Here is a 20,039-nt window from a genome sequence, read left to right as displayed (position 1 = left end):
TACTTATATGTTATGTAGTTCATTAAATACCCCAAATTATGAAGTGGTAGAATAGACCTCACCTTATGAAGTGGTAGAGTAGGCTTCACCTAATTTTGATTTTGTATGAGATATCAATTTTTCTACAAATTACCTTTAAATTTTATTTAAACTAATCTTTTATTTTTAGTTTTGATAAGCAACTAATCTTTTATTTTTATTTTATGGTTACAAAATAATCTTTGTGCTATGTACTCATACACTAGTTTTTTACAAAAAGCCAATTCGATTTAAGAAACCAATAAAATATAACCAGGAACTTGGGGGCTCAAAACAAGATTTAAGACGTTTGATTTCATTCTTTATACTCAAATCAATCGAAACAAAATCGGCCAGTTCATTTCCTTCAGAGTAGAGAATTTTTCAGCAACACACTTGAGTTTTCACCAATCACCGTAAACTACACTGTGAATTATACAATTTAAGCTAGGCAATGAAATGATATGTACATAGTTCCTGCTACCAGCTCTTCATCTATGCAAACTTAGTTTAAAATATCATAGCACATTATGTGGACTACAAATTCATATATGCAAACTTCATATCTGTTTTTCTCTGCTCTTTGTAAGCAATAACTAACCGAGTAATTTTTATTAGAAAAAGAGCAAAGAAACAAAGGCCAGAACCAAATCAGAACGCTCAACTGACATAGATTGTTAGCCTCCTTTGAGCCTACAATCTGAAACACCAAAATACATGAAGATTATGAAGTGTAGAGTAGACGAAATTAGCAGACTAGAGTTTTTTCCTCACGTGAATAAGTTGGTGCGGTTACGTGAGAGCTGAGGTCGCTTTATTGGAGAGAGTATCAAGTTCCTCAAATTCATTGATGGGTTACCAGTAGCACCAGGTCCAAAAACAGGATGACCACCAATCCTTCTGTTCCCAGCATCCCCCGCAATGATGTTTTGTTTTGCTGGTGAGCCAACAGATATGTCGAAGTGGCCAGAGTTATTGCTATTCTGCCTCACTGGCCATACATCCTCTCTTGGTCCTGGAGTGGTAGGAGTGAACACCGGCAGACCTGCAACAAATAAGTTATCTAATTTTGGAAACATCTAAAAGCAAAAATGAGGTCATTAACTCATTATCATAAGATCTTGTTTACATTATTTTGTTTAAATTATAGATACTTCATTTGGTTTTAAAGCTAACTGAAACTTTATATCATAGAACACTTCTAATTGAACCTAAAATGTAGTATCCTCTGGTGTTGAAAGTAAAAGTTTACCTTTTCGACCAGTTTCTCTTTCATCCAATATGTTAGGCGGGTTGGAGAACAAATCACGCTCATTTCTGGAATAAAAGTTGCTTGCAGGCTGTATGGCAGACCGCTTCACAGAGTCAAACTCATTTCTCAGCTGATCATACATTTCATCTAATTTTCTCTTCTGCCTGAAATAGAAATTTACTTAAGAGTCAACAAATTTACTTAGATTTTTACAAGCTGGAAAAGTGATTGACACTGACCTGGATTTTTCAGCAAATTTTTCCTGAAGTTCTTGATTGTCCTTGGTTAAGCTCTCAATTTCCTGTTGCATCATCTGGCACCTCTTGGCCATTTTTTGGTAAGCAGTATGCAACTGCTCTAGTTTTTCTGTAAACTTTTCTTGCATCATCTCACATTTCTGCCGGCATTGACCAACAATCTTGTTCATTTTACACTGCATCTCCAGTTCTTTTTGCCCAATGTAGAACATCACACTTTTATATGCACTCTTCATCACTAAATTTTCTTAAGGTAAAACAATTGGTCAAATATAAACTTAAATTTCTGAATATGCACTTCGTTCACGGTAGTCAAACCTTCAGGTACTACATAGTGCTATAACATGCAACATTAATTTCATATTTTCTATGCAGTGCCTTCTAAACAATGGGCATAAAGGATACATATCTGTGGAGACACTCCCGCCATGGCCATCTGCAAAGGAACACATCACAGTAACAAGGAATGATATCCTTCAAATCATTACACAAAATATCTAAATTGTATGTACTATGTACTTAGTTGTGCATGGGAGAATGCTTACTCACATTGACCCATTCATCATTGGGATTGACATCCACAGGTTTCATGAGACTGATAAGAGAAACACATAAATTAGACAAAAACAAGTAATCCATGAAGCTTATAATTGACAACCCAAATTAATAATGATGACAGAAACATCACATTTTGGCCAAGTATCGGTAATTAACATTGAGGAAATAAAAGTGCCACTAAATGACCAAATCTATGACGATTCAAATAGACAACATATACTCTAGATTAATGACAGAATACACAACACAAATGTATGTACAGATCGCTAGGGTTGATCAGTGCCATCAATTGGACGGCCTTTTTAATTAGGGTTTAGTCATGTTAATAACAAAATCACAACTTTTTTGTCTGGATAATAATCAACAGATCCCAATATAATCCTTACCTCTTTGAAAGGACTTGATCACAAATAGGGCATGCTCCATCATTGCTTAATATCTTATTGGCATCTTCAGTGCCTATTAACTATGTTAAGGAAACCAGAACTATGTGAATAACCACTTGAATAACAGAACAAATAAGAGTATCTACCTAATTTGATATGAACTATACTGATTTTATTTTGTTAGAAGTTAAGGAACTCAAGGACAAAATTTCTGGCAAATGGATACACAGTAGGTGACCACATGTTGTGGAAATTGCCCGCCCTTCTACTTCTCTCCAGCATGCATTGCATCTCATTTCAGCAGTCAGATACTAGTTTCATATGTCCAAGGGTTGACATACCTGCAAGACAAACCCATGCATCAGGATACTACATAGATCAATGCAACTAATGGCATTTCTAAAAGGCAGAAAAGAGCTAGCATATATACTCAAGTAGCAGGCATAAACGGTGAAACAACCAGTGTTGTAAATCAACGATTGCTGAAGATAGCAGTTTGTTCAAACTTTGCTATGCTACAATACAATGCTATAGCGCCACTATAGTTCCTATTTGACAATGCTTTTTACTAAATAGCGTATCACGGAACAATAGCTATATGTTCAAATTCTGTTACGCTGTAGCACTGTTACGCCACTATAGCATCTATTTGACAACACTGGAAACAACTACGATAAAAATGATAATAATCAATACTATAATTTTTCTGTTAAAGCAGCCTATCGCTTCCAACTTAAAAATAACTAGCCAAATACAAAATATCTGGACTGTAATCTCCAGACCAGTCAAGCAACAGAACAACTTAGAGTAAGAATATAAGAAAACATCTTAATAAATAATTTCCGATATAAACAATACATATACAATTTTTAATGAATAAAGATTAAATACTTCAAATCTTAAAAGGATGAAAATTTTGAACACTAATTTTAGATCCATAATTGATGCTTATCTAAACAAAGAGATATGAAACACGGGACTGTCACAGCGCGCTAGTAATCGTATTAAATAGTAGAAACAAACTTGGACACTAAACAGTAAATGTAATAAGATTATAAAAACAGACTAATTTACAGTTTAAAGTTCAGACTCCTAACGTACTGAATTATAACCGCATCACTCTCTATTTAACGCATTCTAACCGGCCCACACACAAACTTTGATTAATAACACCAGCTCTCACTTTTTCAGTGAACTAGTTTGTATGTATCTATCAATACACAACAAAGTAACAAATCGTTATCTTCTGATCAGAACTTCTATTTCCAACAGAATTTTAACCAACTGATGAGTTAAATAATTGCATTTTAACCAATGAAAATTTAAACTTGAATGCTGAATAAAAATAAATTACACTTCATAATGGTTTATATAACCAAAAGTGAGGGGGGAAAGACCAAAAAAGTGGAAAAAACATGACAAACTTTTGTATAATGATATCATCAACAAATCTTTCACTCATTACCATAAATATCACAAAAATGGCTGCACGATTTCTGTTTTTATCTTTCATGTCAAGCAAGTATATCATCTCTCATTACCCTAATTAGTACTATTTGTGAGGTACCAAATAGCCAAGTTTCAAAAATACTAATCAGAGAGCAAAATATAATTTAACTGACCTAAGCTAGAGGGAGCACTCAAAAACCAATCATGTCATTGTCAACAACTCAATAACACATATTAAATTTCTCAGTTAACTTAGTTTTTCATCAAAATACAAATTAAATTTCAGAAAAAATGTCGATTAACTTTAGAATTTCAAATACATTCAACTTTAACCTAAAAAACCTAAACAGCCAGCAGAACAAATTTATCAAAACGCTAAAAATAATGCAAATAAATATAGAAAAAAGATAAGAAAATGTATCAGAATCATCACTTACAATTCAACGAAACGCCAATTCCTAATTTAATTCTTCGTTTCCACAGAACTTCAATTCAATCACCGTATCCGAAAATGAAATCTGCACTGGTGAGAAAAATGTATGAGAAATCAAAATCACAGGACTAACTCTGAAATTTTGAAGAAAAATTTGAAGAAAAAAATAGTAACTAACAAGGTTTAAAATATGGAGATTTTTGTTTTCGGTAACATTTATAGAAATCGTAAAGAAGAGGAAGAGATTGAAGAACAAATCACTTACCAGAGAGTAGAATGCAGATCGAAGGAACAAGAGAGAATTCGAATGGAATCTGAGAGAGAGACCGGTGGAATTTTGGCGCGAAGGTTCTTCCGTTAGCAACAGTAAGAGAAAACGTGAATGGAAACTGAAATCGAGAAAATGAACACACACTTCTCTGGCCTTTTTATACAGCCTGTAAATAAGGCCAATTTTTTTATGTCAAAATAAAATTAATTTAATTTATATATACTTTAGCTAATGTAAATTTATTTTACGTATGCATTCAATAATATATTGACACATCTTGTAATGTGTTTTAAAACATGTGTTATATTCATTAAATAATGTGTCAACATATTATTGGTAAAATAACTTTATACCGATAGTGTACAATAATAAAACTCAAATAAAATTATGACTCTTGTTTATTCTATGTGAAAATCAACGTTTTAAATTGGTTAAGATAGGTTGATTCAACCGGTTGGACGAGAATGATTCCCGGCAGTTATGCAAAAGCAGTAGTCAAAAGAACCTAAAAAAATTGGAAAATTTATAGAAATAGGAATGAGCTTGAGTATCCGTGGAACTCGACTGTCTTACTCGAAATCTAACTAAAATCAATTTTTTTCCTTTTCTTTCTTCTTCAAGTCATTTGACTTGAAAATACATGAAAGCGAGGATGTGGACGAAGAATGTTATCGGAGAATGTTGGAATTCACATGAGAGAGGAAAACCGTGTTAGGTGTTGTATCAAGAGAGATATTAAAGAAATATGAAATTAGGGTGTGATATCTTTTACTAAGTTTAGCTGTATGTGATGAAAATGAAAGACGTAGAAATTAGAAGTAGAAACAATAAGCGCAACAACAATAAAATTAGCAGTATTGTAAAAAAAATTAAAATTAATGAGTTAGAAAATAGAAGGGGTCTCGGCCCTCATTATTATAAAAAAAAAAAAAAAAAAAACAAGTTAGAAAATAGAAATGCATGAAACTGATATTGTGGTATTGGATGAATTAGGGTTAAACTGATGTATTTACTTTATGAATTATTTTTAAGTTTGAATTTTCTAATTTTACCAACTATCAATTTTTATAGCGAAAGCTGAAACAACGTGATACCAATATCAGAATTTAATTTTTAAAAAATCGCGAAAGCACTTTTAAAATTAATTTAGAAATTAGTAGTATATAACCCATTAACCCACTTGGGTTGGTGCATTGGTATTGGCTTGGGATCTGGGAGTGTGCTCCTCTTGAGGTCTGAGGTTCGATTCTCTCTGGCGCCTATACTTTTCAAAAACACTATTTTAAACTTACATCCGGATATGTAACTACTCTGAGTTTAAAATACGGTACCGGTTATGTGAAAGCAAACATAACCTAGCTTTAAATTAAATTTTTACTAAAAATAACTATTTTAAGCAAAAATTGATTAATTTTCAAACGGAATTTTGAAGTTATAAGGCATACACGCGAAAGCGGTCGAATAGATTATAAATTCAAAATTCGTAGTCAGGCGCACGAAAGCGGACGGCTTCTTTAATTTAATCTTTTTGCGCGAGAAAATACTGTCATGTTATAACTATAAAATAAAACTTATCGGATACCAATGGTCGACGTGAATTATATTATGGTCTCTTGTCTTTAAAAAATTAATTAAAAACAAGTCATTTTTCTTATTTCGCAATCAAACTAATTCGCACCGCCTTAGATAAACGTGACAATAGATAATGATACTTGACAAATTGGTCTCAGTGGGATCGACAATCTTTTATACTATAACTGATATTTTTATGCACTTGCAGACCTATCCATGTGATTTCTCTCGTTGTGTGTTGAGCTCACAATGAGCAAAAACTCTTGTTGGAATTATGTTAAATTCAATGAGAGTATAGTATTATTCTCGTGAATAACTGTGGTGTTTATTGTATTTTTAATTCTTATACTTTTATGCTATAAGTTTGATTCAAGGTCCGATCAACTTAGGATTAAATGCAAATTTACTTAAAGTGAAATGAATTAGTGGAAACTTATTGCCATTTCATTGCCAAATTTGAACATTAATTTCTTTTAAACTAATTTTACTTTTGAATCTGAAACCATAATGTTGTTTGGTAATCTCTTTGCTCATGGATATAAAATGTTATTTTGTTTGTTTAATGTAAAAGTTCCCTTAAACAATCATTGGATGCAATCTCTTTCTTATCACTTGCTATTTGTAAGATTGTGTATACATGCACAACATTTTTACGCAACACAAAACAAAGCAGTTTGAATATCAGTACCACATTTTATATTACTCTCTATTAAACGACTCCATTTTTTTTTTTTTTAACTACTATTCAAAGACTCCATTGATTACACATTTGCACCTGTTCTTTTTATTCTAATTATTAAGTTCCAACCTTGCATGAAATTTTCAAACATTTTTTTTTTTTTTGACTTTCACCACCAGTTTAATCTGATTCGGGGGTCAGTTCTGGCATCAAGTGATTCCAGCCTCCTCCCGATCGCAGTTGCGGCGGATCGAACCGCGGTCCTCCCTACCAAGTTCAACGTCAATCACCACTGAACCAACTAACGATTGATTAATTTTCAAACATATACTATATATATATATATATATATATATATATATATATATATATATATATATATATTCCAATTTTTTATATTATTTTGAAAAAGGACATCCTTGAGAAGTTTTGGTGTTATCATCGGATGTTTTCTTTCCGGCTAGAAGGCCTCCCATCATCTCTGCAGGGTCATAGTAAATCTCCACTTCTTCTGCTTTCATTAAACTGTCAACCTGTTACAGCAAGAGAATCAATGCTAGCAACTCTCCTAAATTAGTTTTTTCTAACAAGAGTCACAGGAATTATTTGATTTACAAAAGTAAGAATCGAACAAAATAACATCGGACAAAATAGTATAAGACAAATTTTGAAAATATTGAACAACTTTTTTGTCTTGTTCAATATTCGAGGTACATGAATCTTAAGATTATTAGACAACTTGTACTTTGAACAAAAAATTATAATGTGATTTATTGAGGTACATGAATGTCAGTATTTGTACGGTTTCTTGTTCCTAATTTGTCTAATCTTAGAAATAGTTTAAAATCATAATGTATCTAAATTTATCTTGTTAATGTATAAAAAAAAAAGTTATCTTGTTAAGTCTCTCATTTGTTAACAAATCAACCGCTTAGAAATATTCAAATAACACACTCATTTTCAATTAGGAGTTGACATAAATATGTACCACATATTAAGTTTATTATTTATTTTATAATTTTTTTTTTAAATATAAGCCTTATTAATATTATTAGTTTATATTTACCATTCAAAACGGTTTTGTAGGATTGAGTTAAATTCAACTCTCAATTTTAAAAGTCACGACACAAAACCCTGGGAAAAAATAATTAAAAAACCATTAATTTCAATTTCAATTTCAATATATTAAATAGATACCTTGAGAGTTCCAATGCCATAGAATTCAACCATGTTGCCGGTAGGTGCATGTCCCTTGTAAGGACCCTCAAAGAATCCCCAATGCCTAAACTTGTAAGCAATATCAGGGAGTCCACTGTAAACTTTGATGACTTCCCATGCGAATCCACGAGGAAATGCTGATCGAAATGCTTCGTGAGATGATTCAAATGTCTCTTCTTCCGCTTTGTAATACTTGTATTCTTCTGGCAATGAGTTTTTCATCAAAGCATTATAACTTCCCAACCTTAATGTTTCCTCTGCAGTTAATCCCTCCCTCCCTACCAAAATTGAACATTGAGATTTTTTACTATAGTATTAGTTAATATAATCCATAATATATAGGCCAAATACAACCTTCAATATTAAATATTGGCAAAATTCATCTATATGTCTTTAAGTTTTGCGTTTGTAACAGATAGATCACTTAAATTTTTTAGGTAATAAATACGTTCTTTAAGTTTGTAATTGTTTGCACCGTTAACCTTCCCATAACAAAAATAATATTGTGGCCGTTAACTTGCTTAAGTGGATGCTTACGTGGCCATGCTGACATGGCATGTTTAACTCAAAAAAATATTTTAATTAATTTTTATTAAAAAAAAATCAAACAGAAAAATAAAAGAATTATTAATTTTTATGGGTTCCTGTGAGTTTTGTTGGGTTTTTTTTAATAAAAATTTTAAAATTTTATGGGTTCCTATGTGATGGGATGAAGAAGATGAAATTTCTTTAATTTATTATTTGTTTTGTTGGGTTTTTTTAATAAAAATTAATTAAAATATTTTTTTCTGAGTTGGACATGTCATGTTAGCATTTAATGGCCACACAAGCAAGTTAACGGCCACATCAACATTTTTGTAACGGAAGAGTACTAGTGCAAATAATTACAAACTTAAACGACATATTTATTATCTAAAAAAGTTAAAGGACCTATCTGTTTCAAAAACACAAAACTTAAAAGACTTCTAGATGTATTTTGTCTTATAGAAAACAATTAACAAAGAGTTTTTTTGGTACAAACAAGATTTTTATTTTGAATAGAAAAGAACAATAATTGTTAGCCAATTCATCATGTATAATAAAACAAATTTTGCCTCTTAAATTTGAATAAAACAAATTAAATTGAAAAAATTGGGGAGGTGTACGTTCTCATGTGGATCTCAGTTTTTTTTTTTACAAATGTGATATTAGCTAGATCTATTTCATTCTCTAACAAAAATAAAATAACTTAAATTAATTTCTAACATATTTGTATTGGTGGCAAATTCATCGATCCGTTAGTTTATCTAAATGGGTTAATTTTGAGTCAAGAGGAACTAATTTGTATTTGAATGAAAATGTAAGAAAATTCTGGATAGAATGGAAATTATGAGGAAAGACTCTTTTGAAAATGAATTAAGTAACAACGATGATATTATTGTTTTTTTCACACAAGAAAATATCGACAACTTTGATAAGAACGCGTTAGTAGACAAAGTTGATAGCGAGATCCCAAAAACCTAATTATGGCACGGAATATGCGAGACACACAAATAAGAGAGTTTTTCACAGGTGGTTCAGAATGATATAGAAATTATTAGACAAGCATATCAAGAGAAATAGAAGAGCAAGAGAAACCTTTCACGACTTATGCCTCTAAACGATATAGCAGAACAATATTAAGCAAACCATATGTGCTGGGATATATATATTACCACACCTGTTTTAAAGGTGTTCCTCCTCATCATTTATCTGTATGAAGCTCTTCGCCTTAGTGTAAGGCCTAGTCCTCCCCTTGTACATATGTTGTTTCTATTTTTATTAAAATATTTATGAGATATAGGCATGAGAACGACTATGAATGCCAACATTGTTGTTTCTGTTTTATTAGCTAGTACATTTGTGTTTTTAAATTTTAGGGGACATAATTTGGTTAAATGAACAAAATTTCTAAATAATTACTAAAATTAAATATCTTCGAATATATTAATAAATTTTAATCCTCCAATAGTTTTAAAAGAGACACAATTTGATTAATAATTTTTAATTTTATAAATTAATTTATATTTTCAGCCGTTATTTTTTTTTAATTGCACTAGTTTTAATATATATATATATATATATATATATATATATATATATATATATATATATATAATTGAATTGTTTAATTGTTTAATTCAATTTTAAAGACTAACTATTCATACGAATGAGGAAAATGGTTTTATGTTGTTGTCATTTCATACCAGTTGAGAATAAAGTCGGATGTATTTTATACTCAAGCAAATATTATTGCTACGTACTCTCTTTGTCCTAAAACTTTGATTTTTTAGTCTTGTATTTTTCTTCTAAAATTTTGGTTCTTTCAAGAAATTAATGTACAATTATTGATGTTTTATCATTTTTATCCTTACAAAAGTAAAAACATTTATTAAATAATTTTTTTTCTTTCTTAATAAAGAAGGGGTAAAGATAACTTAATTTATCAATAATTATATTTCTTAATCTATATGCAAAATTTTAAAAGAATATAATAAGATTTGAGACGAGGAAGTATTTTTTTTTTTGGTAAGGTGTAGGAGGAAGTATTTATTATAACACATGATTAAGCAGAGGTTAATTATTTTTTAAAATCTTTTTTATAAGCACAGAGGTTAACTATTTAATTACCATTAACAAAGAGCTTAAACCTTTCAGGATTTATAGTCTTAAAATCTTGCACGCGGGTTTTGTGTGAAAGCTCCATCTCCCATGATTTTATGGCGTTTTGGACTGTCTCCTCTAACGATCCTTCAGGCCATTCCTACAAAATTACATACTAATTCATCAGAGAATATAAATAATATTTTTCATTTACAAAAAGAAATTAAAAGAGACCATAGTGACTGATATATGTTAATTAATTAATTATCTATAAAAAAATATAAATACATAAATCGTGCACCTTTGTTCTTCCTTGTTCAAAGAGCTTGTTGACAGCATCGTATATGGGTGGTCCACCGTGTCTCCAATGTGTGGTATGAGCTTCATCATCTAAGAAAGATCTGTATTTGTCTCCTTCAACTTTTCCAGGTACAACTTGGCTGGCCATGGTGGATGATTGAGCTTCGACACAATACACAACACAAGGTAGGTATGCATGCGGTGATCCGTGTTGTTATATATGACATGTGATGTCCTCATCTTGGATACACATCACAAGATAAGCTATCTACGTGCTAAATTTCTAGGCTTCAAATTAAGATAAATTATATAGTGCAAAAATAGTGAGATAAGTCTTGTATCATAATGTATATTCTGATTAGATCAAAATGAGATAACTCCGACGACAATGTTTGAGGCGGTTAACGTGATAGTGAAAAGTGATTGAATTGTGTACTTTAGCGCAAAAGCCATGCCTTTATATAGGGGGAAACAATTATAACCCTTTGTGATAGTGGCCAATAGCTGACATAGAGCAATGAGAGCCGTTAGGATGAACCCAACAGTCTAGACAATGTTTACGGGAGAGCATTCACTATAAGGGGTGTATACGAACAATGGTGTCTACTATCCTTGCGTTGTACGTGAAACCATCAAAATGGAATGGATTTGGACTAGACATTGGAGTGTTATTGCTGTGCAAATTGGGCCTTGGTCCCGTCCGAAACATTTGCCTCTTAAGTCCTTGTTACTGAGTGTAAGAAGCAGTTGTGATCCGTCTAGAGGTTGGTGGGCCAAGAATCTGCTAAAATGTTTGTGTTGAACATGCTTTTGTTAGTGGGGTGCAGTCGCCTCATATCTTCAACGAATCTAGTGCATTAAATGTGTTGTAGAAGACGGAGGAGACGACATGAAATATTGAAAGGACGCCTGATGGTTCTCACTCGCGCGTAGGTGTGGGTGGGTGGTTAAATGTTGACCACTCGAAAGTTAACCCCATTAAACATGGTTGTCAAACTCGTGAGTAGACTCTTAAACTCGTACGAGTTTACGTATCTAGGAAGCAAAAACGAATTGAATCGCTCATAGAATCGATTTTTGATAAACTGGATAAGATTCGGATAGACTCACATAGACTCGTATAAACTCGCGAGTTTATGGCGAGTTTACGGGTCTATAAATTTTTCTAATTTTTTATTTTTTTTTATAAATTAAAAAATCCCCATAAAAAGCCCAAAACACAAAATTTAAAAAACAAACAAAACAATTGAAAACCCTTAAACCTTTTTTTCTACTATATATACGTAATAGAACTATGAAACTAGTTGCCGTCGACGAAGAAGGTGTTTTATTTGGGCAGAGTTTGATGATGATGGTGAAGATGATGGTGATGATTAATTATATTGGTGGTGATAATTTCACCGGAGCTTTTGATGTTTGAAGCCATTATCATATATATATATTTCACCGGAGCTTTGCTATTTTGTTTGTTTTATTATGGAGATTTTTTGCTTTGAAGTTTGAAATTTGAATTTTTATTTGAAAATTGAATTTCTATGTTAATTGGTGTTTCATTATATATATATATATATATATATATATATGGGGGCTGCTAATTTAGACCCAGTTGGGTCTAAATTAGCAAGGTGCACCTTTTGAGTTGGACAAAAATACCCATTTTTTAATTTTTTGGAAGAAAAGAGCAACAGGGGCATTTCTGTAATTTTCTGCAATTTTACACGGGCCCCCCACTTCTTTTTCCCCCCCCAGACACGTGGCAGCTTCTCATTTGACAAAAAACGCGCGCGTGCAGCACACGCGCCGACAGGCGCGCGTGGTGGAGAGGAACACGCGGAGAGAGAAAGCCTTTTTAAAAGGCAGGCCACGTGTCACATTTTAATTGGCTGCGTTAATTTTTTTTCATTTTATACTTTAAACTCGATTATTTCATCGTAAATTAATTTTTTATTTTTTAATTTTTATACCAAAATTCATAATTTTTTTTTCTCTACAAATAGAGACTTGGTTTGTTTGATTTGGACTCCGAAAAAAAAACGCAATTTTTCACTACTTTAAACTCGATTATTTCGTCGTAAATTAATTTTTTATTTTTTATTTTTTATACCAAAATTCATAATTTTTTTTTCTCTACAAATAGAGACTTGGTTCGTTTGATTTGGACACCGAAAAAAAAACTCAATTTTTCACTACCTTAATCTCATCAAATAACTAATAATCAACTTACTGAAACCATTTTACCAGCAAAATGGTTTCAGTTTACAACTCTCTGAAACCATTCTACCAGATAAATGGTTTCAGAAGCAAACACAATTAATAAATTACTCACTGAAACCATTCTACCAGTAAAATGGTTTCAGAATACAACTATGTGCAACCATTCTACAAGGTAAATGGTTTGAGAAGCAAATAACTAATAATCAACTTACTGAAACCATCCTACCAGGAAAATGGTTTCAGATTACAACTCTCTGAAACCATTGTACCAGATAAATGGTTTCAGAAGCAAACACAATTAATAAATTACTCACTGAAACCATTCTACCAGTAAAATGGTTTCAGAGTACAACTATGTGCAACCATTCTACAAGCTAAATGGTTTCAGAAGCAAATAACTAATAATCAACTTACTGAAACCATTCTACCAGCAAAATGGTTTCACATTACAACTCTCTGAAACCATTGTACCAGATAAATGGTTTCAGAAGCAAACACAATTAATAAATTACTCACTGAAACCATTCTACCAGTAAAATGGTTTCAGAATACAACTATGTGCAACCATTCTACAAGCTAAATGGTTTCAGAAGCAAATAACTAATAATCAACTCACTGAAACCATTCTACCAGCAAAATGGTTTCAGATTACAACTCTCTGAAACCATTGTACCAGATAAATGGTTTCAGAAGCAAACACAATTAATAAATTACTCACTGAAACCATTCTACCAGTAAAATGGTTTCAGAATACAACTATGTGCAACCATTCTACAAGCTAAATGGTTTCAGAAGCAAATAACTAGTAATCAATTTACTGAAACCATTCTACCAGCAAAATGGTTTCAGATTACAACTCTCTGAAACCATTCTACCATATAAATGGTTTCAGAAGGATTTCGGTGTCCAAATCAAACGAACCAAGTCTCTATTTGTAGGAAAAAAAAAATTATGAATTTTGGTATAAAAAATAAAAAATAAAAAATTAATTTACGACGAAATAATCGAGTTTAAAGTAGTGAAAAATCGCGTTTTTTTTTCGGTGTCCAAATCAAACGAACCAAGTCTCTATTTGTAGAGAAAAAAAAATTATGAATTTTGGTATAAAAAATAAAAAATAAAAAATTAATTTACGACGAAATAATCGAGTTTAAAGTAGTGAAAAATCGCGTTTTTTTTTCGGTGTCCAAATCAAACGAACCAAGTCTCTATTTGTAGAGAAAAAAAAATTATGAATTTTGGTATAAAAATTAAAAAATAAAAAATTAATTTACGACGAAATAATCGAGTTTAAAGCATAAAATGGAAAAAATCAGGCAGACCCAGTCATATGCTGACACGTGGCTGCCTTTTTCAAAAGTAAAATTTTCTCTCTCCAGCTTATAATCTAGTGTGGCGCAGACATGATGGTAGGATGATCTGGGCTGTCTGATCAATCAGACAGCCTTAATGAGATCACATCTTGGCTGTCTGATGGAAATCAACGGTCTGTAACCATGGTCCTTCCGTACGCGCGCGACACTGGATCCTCGTCTATTAATTTTAAAGAAGGTGGGGGCGCGTGTCTTTATTTTTTTTTTATGTAAAATTACAGAAATGCCCCTGTTGCTCTATTCTTTCAAAAATTAAAAGAATGGGTATTTTGGTCCAACTCAAAAGGTGCACCTTGCTAACTTAGACCTAACTAGGGTCTAAGTTAGAAAACCCCATATATATATATATATATATATATATATATATATATATATATATATATATATAGGGGTTTTCTAACTTAGACCCTAGTTAGGTCTAAGTTAGCAAGGTGCACCTTTTGAGTTGGACAAAAATACCCATTTTTTTTTTTTTTGAAACAATAGAGCAACTGGGGTATGTATGTAATTTGCATCATAAAAATACCCTTTTTTTTTTTTTTTGAAACAATAGAACAACTATTACATTTTTTAAATTTCTTCCAAATTTCGACCTCATTTTACGTGCGAATCGAACGCCGATTTCAAAAACTAATACCGGAAACCTTTGTAAAATTGAAAAACGATCAAAATTCATATAAGGAACGTCGAGTTTCGTTGAGTATTGAAGGAGATCGAACCGGGTCAAAAACCGGGTCGCACGACCCGTTTCTGCATAAAACGGGTGGGAGGGACGATGAACAGTGCGCGTCGCCCACGCCCACTCTCACCGGCGGCGCGTGGGGGCGCGGTGCGGCCTCAGGGAGGCTCTATTTTTTTTTTATTTTTTCATAATAAAATAGTAGATAATATTCTGGAAATTTTGGTATATTGTATGAAATTTTTGGAGACCCGAAACTATTTGTAGTTAATTAAATAAGTAAAAAGGTAATTAAAAATATTATAATTCCATAAAAAATTTCCAAAATTTTATGTAAAGTACTATGAATTATTTAGAACCCTCTTGTGTACCTCACTCTCCCTAGTTCAAGTCATGAAATTATTTTCACAAATTCCGCTGATTATTTAAAACCATTTAACAAATAATAATAATAATTTCATAGATTTGTACTCTGAAACCAATTGTTTTTTTATTTGTTTCTAATAAAATATTAGATAATATTCTGGAACTTTTGGTATATTTTATGAAATTTTTTGAGACCTGAAACTATTTTTCGTTAATTAAATGAGATAAAACGGTAATTAAAAACTATTGTTTGCTTCTGAAACCATTTAGCTGGAAGAATGGTTTCAGAGAGTTATACTGTGAAACCATTCTAGCAGTAAAATGGTTTCAGAAGCAAACAATTAAAAATCAACTCCCCTGAAACCATTCTATCAGTGAAATGGTTTCAAAGTACAACGCTCTGAAACCATTGTACCAGCTAAATGGTTTCAGAATGGTTTCAGAAGCAAACAATTAAGAAATTACTCACTGAAACCATTCTACCAGTAAAATGGTTTCAGAGAGTTATACTGTGAAACCATTCTACCAGCTAAATGGTTTCACAGTATTATATAAAGATAATTAAAGGTAGTGAAAAATTGAGTTTTTTTTTTTGTGTCCAAATCAAACGAACCAAGTCTCTATTTGTAGACAAAAAAAAATTATGAATTTTGGTATAAAAATAAAAAAATAAAAAATTAATTTACAACGAAATAATTGAGTTTAAAGTATTAAATGAAAAAAAAAACACGCCAACCACCCAGCAGTTGACACGTGTCCTGCTTTTTTAAAATGAAATTTTCTCTCTCCAGGCGCAGATCTAGTGTGGTGCACGCGCTGGCTTATCATGGAGATGGATGATCTGGACTGTCTGATTGATCCGACAGCCATGATGAGATCATCGCTTGGCCGTCTGATGGAAATCAACGGTCTGTAACGGTGGTCCTGCGGTAGGCGCGCGACACTGGATCAGCGCCAATATGTTTTTTTTTTTTTTTTTTTTAAAAAAAAAGAAAGGGTATTTTTGTCCAACTCAAAAGGTGCACCTTGCTAATTTAGACCCAACTGGGTCTAAATTAGCAGCCCCCTATATATATATATATATATATATATATATATATATATATATATATATATATATATATATATTATGTCATTTATGAGTAACTTATAGGTTTTTGAAACTCATTTTTAAGTTTCCATAAACTCGTACGAGTCTATGAGTCAGGTTTACGAATCGAGTCTGCGACCCTTTGCAAGTCTGAGTAGACTCTCGAGTCTGACAACCTTGCCATTAAAAAAATAATGCCTCTAACAATAAGGAAGTTCAAATAACAACCTTGCATATGGAATATTAGATTTCTTCTCCTTTATAGCTTCACACATATGATGAAAGATATACGCAGACATATTTAGCTTCTCTCTGTTGAGTAGAAATAATAAGAAGTGCTTGTGATCCCATGAGATTTGATTAGAACTTCCTTCTCTTGGAATTAGACACGTAGTGAGAATTCTAAACAAGATTTTGTTCAATTTTCACATGTTTCTGAATGCACCAATAGACGAGTTTCCAAGAACTATTTCCATGATTTCCTTCTTATAATGAGTGGATTGAGACATCTTGAATGCATACCAACTATCATTTTTAGCTTTAATCAACTCAGTTATACGATTTTGAGTAATGATCACTTCTACCCTCATTGCTTGTGACCTAATTTCTATCTCCTTAAATTCACTCAAACCAAGCTCTCTAAAAGTTTTGGTCTTGTTGGCAGGATCTTGAGCAAAGTACTTTGTTCAATTCATCATTTGCAGCGTCCTGGTCATAAACTTATGCTCTAACCCAAAATTACTTCACTAGATTGAGATAAACAGGTCCTTTAACCACATTGAAGAAAGGTGTCCAACCTTGATCTCAAAGAGTTCTTCTAACTTGAAACCATTTTCCCTAAATGATTCGAAATCCACCACTTTCTCAATAATTAGCTGCAACTCTTCATCTCTGAACTCTATTGTTCTTGGCTTGATAGTGAGTCTTTTCCTAGATTCAACAACGATCGAAACTTGTTGAGAAGATGGTGAGTCCATTTGTTCTGGAGTTTAGGGTTCTAAGGGTATTTGAAAAGGAGATTTTTCGGAGAATATCTTAGAACGAAAGTGTATGGAAGTGAATGAATGTGTGTGAAGTGTAGTGAGTGTTTCTTTTGATAAAACCTTTGAGTTCAATTTTGATTAAAACAAAACATAATGACAAAGGAGGTGCGAGGTATAAAGCATTCAATTCAAAATAATATTGTCTAATAACTGATACTCAACAGTTAAAGACTACGTTGAAAAACATTTCACATACATGACATAGTAGTGGTACATGTGTTATAAAGCAGTTATAAGACTTTTCCACTAATATGCTATGAGACTCAAGAGTTCAGATTTTAGTATTCAGACTCAATAAGTTTTGTCAGATTATGCTTTTCCATCAGAAGTACTCCTTCAGAGACTTTGGTTATAGCTGATTCTGATGGACATATACTGGGGGGCGAACTTATTTCAATTGAGTTGTTTCTTTCTTGAAAAACATCTGAGATTTCCCCTTGAGTTGTTTAATTCAATATGACTATTCGAAGTGTTAATTGATGTTTTAAATTAGTTTTGTTTAGTCTTGAATGTGTGACACCCTACGTGACACTTTAATAATTAGTATATTTAATTGATTTGAGATGTTATTTCCCTTTGAGTTGTTTGATTTGAAGGAAAAAGGAAAAAAATTATTGAAACCAATGAATAAACATAGACTAAAGCTAATCAAAGACATTCAAATGTAGTTGAATTAAATAATTAAAAAGTGTAAGCTTAACTTAGTAAAAACATTATATATATATATATATATATATATATATATATATATATATATATATATATATATATATATATATATATATATGGGGAGATATCAAATTACACCGTTGTAACATTTGAGTAATGCTACACCGCTCAATAACACTTTAACGAATATAAATTTTACAAAATCCACCGTTGGATTGAAAGCTTATATCGTATAGATCATCTATGTTGAATTGTATAAAAATCTAAAATCGTTTAATATGTTTTTGAGATAGATCAAGATTAACGCTTTATGTGTTTTTATTGAATACCGTTAAGCTTGATCAATCTCAATAACATATCAAATGATTTTAGATTTTTGTAAAATTCAACATGAATGATCTATATGATATAAACTTTCAATCCAACGGTGGATTTTGTAAAATTTGTATTCGTTGAAGCGTTATTGAGCGGTGTAACATTACTCAAATGTTACACCGGTGTAATTTGATCCCTCCCCTATATATATATAGAGTCAGGATCCGTTGACACCAACTAGTTTGACACCAAATGTTACACCTCTCAATAACGTTTTAACCGATATAAATTTTATAAAATCCACCGTTGGATTGAAAGTTTACATCATATAGATCATTTGTGTAAAATTTCAAATAAATCCAAAATCATTTGATATGTTATTGAGATACATCAAAATTAACGGTTTTTGTATTTTTTTAAATGCCGTTAATCTTTATGTGTCTCAATAGCATATCAAATGATTTTGGATTTGTCTGAAATTTTACACAAATGATCTATATGATGTAAACTTTCAATCCAACGGTGGATTTTATAAAATTTATATCGGTTAAAACGTTATTGAGAGGTGTAACATTTGGTGTCAAACTAGTTGGTGTCAACGGATCCTGACTCATATATATATATATATATATATGAGGAGGGTTATATTGACTCCAAGAGTAAGTTATAAAAGCTACTCCAAATCATGACCTTTGTTTTTAATTTCAATTAATGGCTAAGATTGATTCATAATAATTAGTTGGGTGAGACTTATTTTTTGATCACACTGAAAAATGAACATTATCAAAACTTTCTTCAAATTAAAGAGAATGAATTAATTATAATCATTAATTATCAAAACAAGATCCTCCCTCCCTTATTTTTTTTTTATTTTTTTTATTTTTATGCATACAAAATTTAACAACAAGAATTAAACAGCTATGCTATATATAGCGAATTAACATTCCACGAATATCGCGTAACATTTTTTTAATTAACCGTTGCTCTTTTATTTTTCCTCCCAAATATCATTTTCTTTTTTTTGACAACACTAAATATCATTCTCTATTCACATCAACCGCTTGCTTTTTTTCTTCCACTAAATATCATTTTCTATGCACCTCAAATCAAAACATTCTCTCCCATTTCCGGTGTCTATTTTACACCATTACAAACTTGAATCACACTGTTTATCCAAAAGAAATCAGTAGCAACTTACTCTAGTTTAGTAAAAAAAAAGCAAAACCTCTCTCTCACTCTAAACTTAGATTTGTTTTTTGTTCAATAACAAGAAGA

The 20,039-nt window shown here is 31.5% G+C and overlaps 2 protein-coding genes across 5 annotated transcripts; both read right to left on the bottom strand.

Annotated features, from left to right (window-relative positions):
• Positions 1-304: 304 nt before the first annotated feature.
• On the bottom strand, positions 305-4,766 carry LOC123897670 (E3 ubiquitin-protein ligase CCNB1IP1 homolog). 4 transcript variants are annotated; one of them, XM_045948390.1, is made up of 10 exons: positions 4,619-4,750; positions 4,358-4,438; positions 2,698-2,812; positions 2,472-2,544; positions 2,077-2,122; positions 1,933-1,963; positions 1,510-1,765; positions 1,271-1,434; positions 793-1,063; positions 305-718 (listed from the first exon to the last, which is right to left on the bottom strand). In XM_045948390.1, exons 3-10 carry the CDS (start codon positions 2,765-2,767, stop codon positions 712-714), a joined length of 918 nt encoding a protein of 305 aa, XP_045804346.1. In that variant the 5' UTR covers positions 2,768-2,812; positions 4,358-4,438; positions 4,619-4,750; the 3' UTR covers positions 305-711. The 4 variants fall into 4 exon arrangements, with proteins under 4 accessions (XP_045804346.1, XP_045804348.1, XP_045804349.1 ...); XM_045948392.1 differs by having other exon boundaries at positions 793-1,033; positions 4,619-4,749; XM_045948393.1 differs by having other exon boundaries at positions 305-1,033; positions 4,619-4,766.
• A 2,507-nt stretch (positions 4,767-7,273) lies between these two features.
• LOC123899457 (pathogen-related protein-like) lies at positions 7,274-11,163 on the bottom strand. Its single transcript, XM_045950591.1, has 4 exons — positions 11,017-11,163; positions 10,743-10,875; positions 8,073-8,371; positions 7,274-7,408 (listed from the first exon to the last, which is right to left on the bottom strand). The coding sequence occupies exons 1-4, from the start codon at positions 11,161-11,163 to the stop codon at positions 7,274-7,276; spliced, it is 714 nt and encodes a 237-aa protein (XP_045806547.1).
• Positions 11,164-20,039: the final 8,876 nt, after the last annotated feature.

The sequence above is a fragment of the Trifolium pratense genome, linkage group LG7 (assembly GCF_020283565.1).
Source record: "Trifolium pratense cultivar HEN17-A07 linkage group LG7, ARS_RC_1.1, whole genome shotgun sequence".
In the NCBI taxonomy this organism is placed as follows: Eukaryota; Viridiplantae; Streptophyta; class Magnoliopsida; order Fabales; family Fabaceae; genus Trifolium; species Trifolium pratense.
The sequence above is the reverse complement of the archived record's forward strand: the minus strand, read 5'-3'. Positions and strand labels throughout refer to the sequence as shown.